At 38.1% G+C, this 10,384-nt stretch overlaps 1 protein-coding gene and 1 long non-coding RNA gene across 2 annotated transcripts; both read right to left on the bottom strand.

Annotated features, from left to right (window-relative positions):
* Positions 1-1,215: 1,215 nt before the first annotated feature.
* On the bottom strand, positions 1,216-2,102 carry LOC107755671 (uncharacterized). Its single transcript, XR_001641726.1, has 3 exons — positions 2,060-2,102; positions 1,821-1,876; positions 1,216-1,308 (listed from the first exon to the last, which is right to left on the bottom strand). It is a non-coding gene; the product is annotated as an uncharacterized LOC107755671 (long non-coding RNA).
* A 6,385-nt stretch (positions 2,103-8,487) lies between these two features.
* LOC107755670 (putative zinc finger protein 702) lies at positions 8,488-10,024 on the bottom strand. Its single transcript, XM_016572560.1, has 3 exons — positions 9,935-10,024; positions 9,866-9,903; positions 8,488-8,961 (listed from the first exon to the last, which is right to left on the bottom strand). Exons 1-3 carry the CDS (start codon positions 9,979-9,981, stop codon positions 8,489-8,491), a joined length of 558 nt encoding a protein of 185 aa, XP_016428046.1. The 5' UTR covers positions 9,982-10,024; the 3' UTR covers position 8,488.
* Positions 10,025-10,384: the final 360 nt, after the last annotated feature.

Below are 10,384 nucleotides of genomic sequence, written 5' to 3'. Positions count from 1 at the left end.
TTAAAAAGCTTATAAACATACATTTTTTAATTTGACAGATGAAAAAGATGCCATTACAAAAGGTAAAAAGAAAATACCCCTGTAAGTCACTTTGAGTGAAATGTCACCTCGTATTAGGAAGGCTAATTTTGGATCAGAATTTTTTAATATTGATCAGAAGGTGCTTCTAAATTTTTTAAATTAGGAGGACAAAATTAGGCATTTGAATGAGTGCTCGCTGTTCACTTTTGATTTCGCACACTCTGTGTAGAGCACATCTTCGCATTTGAATAAGCGCTTGCTGTTCAATTTCACTTTCGATTTCGCGATATAGCGGCGCTCTGTGTAAAGGGAGCACATCTTACAGTGTGTGCATAATTATTAGGCACGTTGATATTCTGATCATATTTTTTTCCAAGCACATTTGACCAATTCCAAACCACATCAATCTTAATAACTACTATTATTTTTGTATTTAATCATTTAGAAGTGATATATAATTGTCCATGAAGGCTGGAAATGAAAAACTCCTTATTAAGGTGTGCAGAATTATTAGGCTAGTTTTCTTTTACGGATGAAATGAGCCAAAAAAAAAAAAAGAGAGAGATTTAACTCAGACTGAGAAGTCAAAAATGATTAAATCCCCATGAGAAATATTAAAAACTAATGCAATACAGAAATGTCAAAGTTAAGGCATTACCATTGGTCAGCAAAATGCTCATTGGGTCAGCGGGGTCAGATCAGCAAAATGCTCATTGGGTCAGCGGGGTCAGAAAAAAACAGGTGGAGAAGAAAAGATGCATGTTAACTGCAAAAGAATTAAGAATTAATGTGAAGAATTAAGTGTGAAACCATCAGGAACCTTTTAGTCTCCACTGCCACTATTTTCCAGAACTGCAACCTTGAGTCTCCAGAAGTACAAGGTGTCAGGTTCTCAGAGACTTTGCTTGGGTAAAGAATCCTAAACAATGACCCCTACTAAATAAGAAGTTAAACGCAAAATTTAAATATCTAAATATAAAATATCTAAAACAAATAAATTGTTATTCATCTATTGCACAAAAGCAACATGAACTAATATAAAATATAAACGATTAACAGGTGCAAGCGTATGCAGAGTTTCTATTTAGGCTATAACACGTGTTTGCAGCGTTGAGGAATGCAGTGCTGACATTTGCGTGCTCACGAATCCTCTCATTATAACACACGAATTGTAGACAATTGTAGACATCCATTCTGGAACAGCAGCAGTGCTCCTCTTTTTCCTCCATTTCAGGTTCTTCGTCTTTTGGAAGGGTGGGCACAGGGCAGCTCTAACTTCTTCTTGATCTAATAAAACATAATCAAACATACATTTATATAACATGTAGGAAGCTATGGATGATTCGATTTCTAGACCTCTTCTTTTACCTAACCCATGTCTCTTTTACCCCACCACTCTGTACTTTTTTACCACTCATGAACACACACACACACACACACAATCACGAACACACGCACACTCACACAAAAACAAACACGCACACTCACACAAACACACACACTCACTCACACACACTCACACACACTCGCACACACACTCATGAACACTCACACAAACACACACTCACGAACACACACACACACACACACATACACTCATGAACACACACATTCACGAACACGCGCACACACACTCACGAACACACACACATACACTCATGAACACACATACTCACGAACACACAAACTCACGAATACACACACTCATGAACACACACACACACTCACACAAACACTCACACACACACACACACACACACACTCAATATTCTCTATAACAATAGACAGCCTTTCTGTACCTCTCCTGTTGCTGGCACGATTCCCTCTTCAGCCTCAAACTGCAGCTCTTCATCTGCTGAAAAGATTTAAAAAATATTCAAAACAATACAGTGTTTGTGTTAACAGACAAAATACAGTAGGTCCAATAAATATTATAATTAATAAATAACAAGTCTAACTCATCCAGATGCATCAGAATAATGTAGCTAACACTGTTTACTAGACTATACCTGTCCTGTCTGCCTCTGAGCTAACTTACCTGAAATGTCTCCATCACTGCTGTCATCAACTGTCCAATCTACATCATTCTCATGGTCACTAAATCCTATCTCATCCTCACTTTCATCTGCAGGAAGAGCCAGTTCTGTCCTTTTCTTCTTTACCTTGCTATAGAATATGGCTGAGCTCACTGACAAACTGTTACCTGTATTCATATCTAATCAAAAGTAATATTGCCATTTAAATTAGATTTGATCCATAATACAAATACCATTAACATACGACTAATCAACATTATATCACTAGTGTTAATGTTGTTATTGTTACAGCTTAAAAGATCACTCCTGACCCTGCTAGCTAGCTAAACTATTGCAATAATGTCATTCCACTATTGCACAGTGTTGCTGCTTGGCAACACATACATTTGAATGATTTACCAAAAACTTATTTCATAAAAACATTTTTGAGTGGTGAATATGTCATCATAACTTACCGGAGGTGATGTTTCCGATTTTTTTGTGGATGTGACACGGGCTGATCCTTGTTTGATAATTACATTTTTGATATCTTTCAGAAACTATTGACAAGAGACGGTTTTAGTTTGCTTTCAGCAACTACCGGCAAGAGACGGCAGTCTGTCAGAAATCTCGCCACAGAAAAAAACTGCATGTCATGTGACTTAACCAAAGCCCATCATTGGCTAAACTAAGGTCTTCTCTTTCCAACAAAAAAAACGAGAATGCTGAATTAGAGAGACACTGGCAAGGAAATGAACACAAAGAGTATGTTGCCATATGGCCACACCATGCGGTAGAGGGTTAAGCTACACCAAACGTTGGCGCCAAAAGAAAAGCATTGCATATATGAGCTTTGAATGAGTCATAGTCTTTGTGGACCAATTTTAAAACACAGTTATATGTGTTTGCTTCCGAAAATATCTTGCCAGACTCTTCTGGAAGGATTTCAGTTGTGGGCTGAAGAAGAAAGCCATTGGGAGGTATAGTAGAGGATCCAGATGCAAACTCCAGCACATTCTCCAAAGTTAAGGTGGCACATTCTACCTCTTTGAGGGAAAATTGAGTTTATTGTCGGGCATTTATATATATATATATATATAAGTGAACTTCACAAGGAATGGACTGAGGCTGGGGTCAAGGCATCAAGAGCCACCACACACAGACGTGTCAAGGAATTTGGCTACAGTTGTCGTATTCCTCTTGTTAAGCCACTCCTGAACCACAGACAACGTCAGAGGCGTCTTACCTGGGCTAAGGAGAAGAAGAACTGGACTGTTGCCCAGTGGTCCAAAGTCCTCTTTTCAGATGAGAGCAAGTTTTGTATTTCATTTGGAAACCAAGGTCCTAGAGTCTGGAGGAAGGGTGGAGAAGCTCATAGCCCAAGTTGCTTGAAGTCCAGTGTTAAGTTTCCACAGTCTGTGATGATTTGGGGTGCAATGTCATCTGCTGGTGTTGGTCCATTGTGTTTTTTGAAAACCAACGTCACTGCACCTGTTTACCAAGAAATTTTGGAGCACTTCATGCTTCTTTCTGCTGACCAGCTTTTTGAAGATGCTGATTTCATTTTCCAGCAGGATTTGGCACCTGCCCACACTGTCAAAAGCACCAAAAGTTGGTTAAATGACCATGTTGTTGGTGTGCTTGACTGGCCAGCAAACTCACCAGACCTGAACCCCAGAGAGAATCTTGTATTGTCAAGAGGAAAATGAGAAACAAGAGACCAAACAATGCAGATGAGCTGAAGGCCACTGTCAAAGAAACCTGTGCTTCCATACCACCTCAGCAGTGCCACAAACTGATCATCTCCATGCCACGCCGAATTGAGGCAGTGATTAAAGCAAAAGGAGCCCCTACCATGTATTGAGTACATGTACAGTAAATGAACATGCTTTCCAGAAGGCCAACAATTCACTAATTTTTTTTTTTTATTGGTCTTATGAAGTATTCTATTTTGTTGAGATAGTGAAGTGGTGGGTTTTTGTTAAATGTGAGCCAAAATCATCACAATTAAAAGAACCAAAGACTTAAACTACTTCAGTCTGTGTGCATTGAATTTATTTAATACACGAGTTTCACAATTTGAGTTGAATTACTGAAATAAATGAACGCTTCCACGACATTCTAATTTATTGAGATGCACCTGTACACACACACCTAGTTCTGGAAAAAATGAAGAGACTAGTAAAATGCAAATATTTTATTTATTCTACAAACTGCTGACCACGTTTCTTCCAAATAATAATAAAAAAAGTCGTTTAGAGCAAGTATTTGCATAAAAATGACAACTGGTCAAAATAAAGAAGAAAAAAAATCCAATGTTTTCAGGCCTCAAATAATGCAAAGAAAACAAGTTTATGTTCATTTGAACTCAATCACAGCTTTCATGCGTCTTAGCATGCTCGTATCAGTTGGTCACATTGCTTGTGTGTGACTTTATGCCACTCCTGGCAAAAAAAATGTAAGCAGCTTGCCTTTACTTAATGGCTCATGACCCTCTTTCCTGGAAAAAAAAAAATCAATTCTTCGAGTTGGGGGACAGATGATGGGCAAAGCTGAAAACTGGACTCATCAGAGAAGATCAGAATCAGGCAGATCTGTCTTTGTGAAGGATGCATGACGAGCCCAATCTCCAGACCTGAACCCCACTGAAAACCTCTGGAATGTAAGCAAGAGGGTCACCAGCCATTAAATAAAGCCAAGCTGCTTGAATTTTTTCACCTGGAGTGGCATACAATCATCCAACAGCAATGTGAAAGACTGGTGGAGAGCATGCCAAGACGCCAAGAAAGCTGTGTGCCTTCTCTACTTTGACCAATTTCCTCTCTGCTGCTGCTTCTGGAGATTTGCTGTCTGCTGCTGCTGCTTCTAGGGAATTCCTCACTGCTTTTAGAAATTTAATCATTGCTGCCTCTTCTATTAATATCCTGTGTGTTACCAGCACTACTTGATTCTTGCCTGGAACCCTCTCAACCTGCTTAAAAAAAAAACACACACACATGAAAAAAGCAAATGACAATAATAACTGTAGACAAAGGCAATCAATTTAAACTCTACTTATACTTTTAATATTTTTAACATTCCATTGTTTAGTTAGAAAGTTTTACATGAATCACTTGCATTTCACATTGGTCAACATGTTTCTGCATTTCAGCAACAGAATTTTTTCTTGGCAGTACAACTAGGCTATATTTGTGACCCTTGTCTTGTTTTTCCCTCTGCAAACTTTTCCAAGTATAAAAAAAGCAATTAGACATGACAAATCTTAACAGACATTACCCATACTTTATTAAGCAGTTTATCTACCTCTAAGTTTAGATCCTTCTGAAGAGGTCTGATGTAAATCATGCCAGCTCCTATGCCAAGTGTACTGTTGCTCAAGAACTCTGCCGAGTATCCTTCATCAGGACAAGGATTATCTCCAATGATTCTAAGCGGGTAGCACCTCGAGTCTTCAGAAGTTCATATCACTTCTTGTGCCTCTCATCACAGATGAAGGAGCACTCGATGATGGAGACCTGACTGATGTTGATCGTTCCAGAGCTGCAGCCGCCTCTCGCAGCAGCTGGAAATTGACTTCTCCATTACCAGATTAAATGTTACTGTACATTAAAAAGGCCCGATCTTCTTTACCATATGCCTGTGACGTCACTTCCCAATACAAACACGCCCCCCAGTTTAGTCCCACCCCTGACACTGATTGACACGTTTCCATGTAAGGCATTGGAAATTCAAATGCAAAAGGGATTGCGATTCAATTTGAGTTTTGGCAGGTTGCATGCGTGACGCAGAGAGAGTGAAAAGGCAGACGTAGTAATTAATATTGCTATTTAAATATGACAATTTTCAAAAGGAATTGCAAATTGTATTCGCAATTGCGTTTTCCATATGTAGACGCATAAATTGTGATATAATCCAAACTGATTGGAAATACAGTTGCAAATGGAGTTTGCTTTTTTTAATTTGAAATTTGGCAGTCGCTTTGCGTTTGCGAAAACGTAAACGGTAATACAAGATTTGCAATTGTGTTTGGATTATATCACAATTTATGCGTCTATATATGGAAAACGCAATTGCGAATACAATTTGCAATTCCTTTTGAAAATTGTCCGGAATATCCTTCCATACCTTTATATGAACTGTTGAGGTGTTGATGGCTCTCATGCTAATTGGTCTGTCTGGTCTTATCTGAGTTTTAATGCTGATGGGGTTTATAAGTGTTGAGAAGGCAGAGTTTGGCACAGTTGCAAATTGACAGAACCCTCATCATGGCATCCAAGGTCAAGAAACTTAAAGAAGAGGACGAACATTGTGTCATTAGGTATGTTCACAATGTTTCTGTTGTGAAAATATCGGTATTAAAGTAGAACAAGTATTTTAATGCCATAATTCAGGTTAGTCGGGAGAATTTTCACAACGTTGCCGTCTTTAGTGTGGAGAAGCGCAATTTGTTTCTGAAGGCGCAAAACTGCAGAAGTGCAGTTAGATTGACCGGCATTTCCAAACAATCTATTACGTATTTTATTGAATGTTGTCGGATTTTCTATGCATTTATTTTGCTACAAGATTTTTTTTTTTTTTTATAATCATTTAATGTTGTATTATCTCATTTTGTTAGGTCGTTCTGGTCAAGGTGTGGATATATTATGAGGAAGACAGACAGATCTGACTGTGGTCAGTGATGTGACCTTTGCTTACAGGGAGCCCCCTGCTAAGTCCAAGCGGACAGTGGAGGAGATAAAAAAATGTCAGCAAGGCAACATGTAAGTTGTTGTTTTGATATTGTTTTAATTTATAGTAAATAATATGATTTGTGTAATGATTTATTAATGTATTTGTTTGTAATATTTTGTCAGGTCGGTGAGGTCACTGAGCGTATTGTCCACTTGAGGGTTGGTACGGAGAATGTGGAGTTTCAGGGCAGACAGCTCGAAACACAGAGTGTGCTTGTGGAGGATGCCAGTGGAAAAATTAGTGTCCAACTTTGGGAATCTCAAGTGGGACTGGATTTTGTTTGATAAGACCTATAAATACACACACTTGAGCACAAGAGAGTTCAACGTAGAGCTTTTTGCTCCATTTTTCACTATTGAAGAGATTACATCTTTGCCAGGTCTTGGTCCAACTGCTGCCTGTGAAGTGAAAGAAGAGCCAGTGATTTCTGTGAGTGGTGTCATAACACGAGCGGAGGTGGCTGTGTCTCGCACCTGCGGGAGCTGCAAGGTGTTGTCAGGTGGAGTTTGAGCTGAAGATTCAGATGCGTGAAGTGCAACATGCTGCAGAATTCAGGATGTATAAGCCTAGAGCCACCGCTAATGTCAGTGAGTTTGGAGATTCTGAAGAGCTTAAACAACTTTGCCTCTAGAACCACTGCTTTCAATCAAACTGTTTGTTAAATATTTTAGATTTAAAAAGCCTACTTTTGTGCCACATTATAATTACAGCAAAACCTGAAAATGGTGTAATAAAGAGGAGACTTGCAGTAAGCATTCAGTTACCTCTCATTTATTCCAACCCAGTTTTGGCAAAAGTTCCAGTACTTGGGTACCAAGTTGATACTGAAATTGTACAAACGTAACAATAGCTTTTGTTCAGTGTGAGATCATCATTATATTATGAAAAACAACAACATCAACAAAAAGATCATTCAAAAAGGTGCCTTGGGACACCAAAAAGTTTGAGAAGCACTGAACTATAGCAAAGCAGATGGTCAAGTGAAGCCGCAGTTTACATGTTTGTATATGACAAAATTACGCAAAATTATAAAGAGGTAAAGAATGCAAATGGTCATGAAAGTGGCAAATCTGATTTGGGCCACATTCAGCTGCAGTGAGAATGTAGCCTTAATTTCATATATACTGGTAAAATTTTAAACTGCCGAGCCATTTAAAGGGGTCATGAACTTTTTTGTATTATTTTATAATGTTCTCTGAAGTTCACTTATAATGTTAGTGTGATTTTACATGGAAAAACATCAATTTAGAATAGGCTATTTTCAATCCTGTTTTCAAGCCTCTCTGCAGAACAGTCTGTTTTTATACTGTTTGATCCGCTCTAGTCAGACTCAACGCTGCGGAGGTGGGGCTTAGCCACACTATTACATCATAAAGTGGCACATTCCAAAACGAGTCGTTTTCTGAGCTTGGTTTCAATAAAAAGTTTTTTAACTAACATGAAAGTTTTGAGTTTTAAAACTTACAGGATGTTTTATAGTACACTGGCCTGTTATATGTCAAAGGATCAAGGGAAATTTGATTTCTCAGTTCATGACCCCTTTAAAACGCTTTCCACACAAAGAACACAAACATGGTCTCATCTCTGCATGACTTTGTGTGATAGCAAAACGAAATGTTTTATTACACTGATCACAATTAAATCACCTTCCTCCAGAGAGAATGCCTAGGTGATATTTGATTGCCCCTTTTCGCAATCTTCTTGCCACACTCAGAACCCCGCTATTTCTTTCCAGAATGTGTTTGCAAATGAAGTTTCAAGTCTTTTTTATATATGAATCTCCTATCACACTTAAGACATGGGAAAGGCTTCTTTCTGGTGTGAATCATCATGTGAGACTGAAGGATTGTTTTTTGACTGTAGCTCTTTCCACACTGTTTGCAGGTGTAAGGCTTCTCTTCAGTGTGAATCCTCATGTGATTCCTAAGGTTTAGTTCTGATGTGAAGCTCTTTCCACACTGATTGCATGTGTAAGTCTTCTCTCCAGGGTGAACTCTCATGTGGGCTTTAAGTTTACGTTTATGATTGAAACACTGTCCACATTGATGGCAAGTGAAATACTTCACCTTTTTTCTGGAGGAAGACGTTCCAGTCTGTATGAATTTTTCTCCAGTCATGAAATTATGTTTTTCATATTGATCTTTCGGTTCTACTTCATTCAGTTCTTGACTCTCCTCTTTCAAAGACATCAGATCTAAAGCAAAAACAAACAAAACAAAAAGATAAATACAAGTTAACACCAGTTTACAGGCACAAAACAACTGACATCAAAACAAAAAAAGCATCAAAACCAACATAATGCATCAAAACTGGGTTATTACAGACCAATCCTGCCACTCGTGTCTAAAATATATATTTTTTAAAAGTGTTCTCTTCACTATAAAATGGTATTTGTCAACAATTTCAGTCAGGATTTAAGCCCCATTGCTTATTACAGCTATACATGACCTGCTTTTGGCACCTAATCATGAAAGGCCAAAGTATACTTTGATTTTTATCTCATAACTCTCTCACAAAAGCACTGGTCAACGCGACCGTCTGTTGTTGTCGCAGTCTCTGCTATTTTGTTGTCGTTCCATCTCTTTAGTTTAGTTTCGGGCCAGTGCTGCCACCTTGTGGAACAACTAGTAAGTGCAAAACCAAGTCAATGCGCGTATGCAACCTGTGCATATAAAGTACGCACAGTTAAAAAAATCAGATGGTGCTTGTACAGAAATTGGCACACGTAAAAACCAAAGTAGATTTTGGCCTATAAACCACAACATTCTTTCGGATAGCTTGAGAATTATGTTAGCATTTGTGGACAAACATTAGCATAGTTTAGGTCCAATCTATCAGACCGACTGGAAGCCTGTGAACAGTGATTTGCAAGTGAAAACAACCGTTTAAAGAACAGTGAAATGGATTGAGCGGATTGGTGAAAGAACAGCAGGGATTGTGACCAGTGCTCTATTCCAACCTCAGCAAAAATGACAGCGCACTGCTCCGGGTGCGTGTTCACTCATATGACTTTCTGAAAAATATCACTCATTCCTGTAGAGCTGAACATTTTAATAAGGATCACATGAGTGAGTTCAGCTTTGAGAATGAAAACTAACCTGTTTGTTCCTCAGTATCTTCATGTTTGACTCTGAATGTTTCTTCAATCTTCATTTCTTCTCTTGAATGCCTCTTCAATCTTCATTTCTTCACGCTCCTCTTTAATAAACGCCATTTCTGTTTGTTCCTCAGTATATTCTTGTTTCACTTTGAATGCTTCTTCAATCTTAATTTCTTCACTCTCCACTTTAATAAACGCCATCTTTATAATAGTGTGGCACGTGGATGACCTGATTAGACAAGAAAAAAGAACACTCAAAATAGAGCTGTGCGATATTGAAAACAAATGCTATACGCGATACCTTGTTCAAAACTGCGATATTCGATACGATATTGCTTAAAGTGTGAAAAATATTTAAAATGAAAATTATATAACCAATTTGTTTGACATTCTTTCTTGGAAAAGAAAGAATCACTACAACTTCTGAAAGTGACCAGCAGTGTTTTAGCAGTACATAAAAAGTAATGTCACAAATCAGAAAATGTAATTTTAACATCAATGTGAATGACAAAAAAAT

This window comes from Sinocyclocheilus rhinocerous, unplaced genomic scaffold (genome assembly GCF_001515625.1).
Source record: "Sinocyclocheilus rhinocerous isolate Xijiao unplaced genomic scaffold, SAMN03320098_v1.1 scaffold4610, whole genome shotgun sequence".
In the NCBI taxonomy this organism is placed as follows: domain Eukaryota; kingdom Metazoa; phylum Chordata; class Actinopteri; order Cypriniformes; family Cyprinidae; genus Sinocyclocheilus; species Sinocyclocheilus rhinocerous.
The sequence above is the reverse complement of the archived record's forward strand: the minus strand, read 5'-3'. Positions and strand labels throughout refer to the sequence as shown.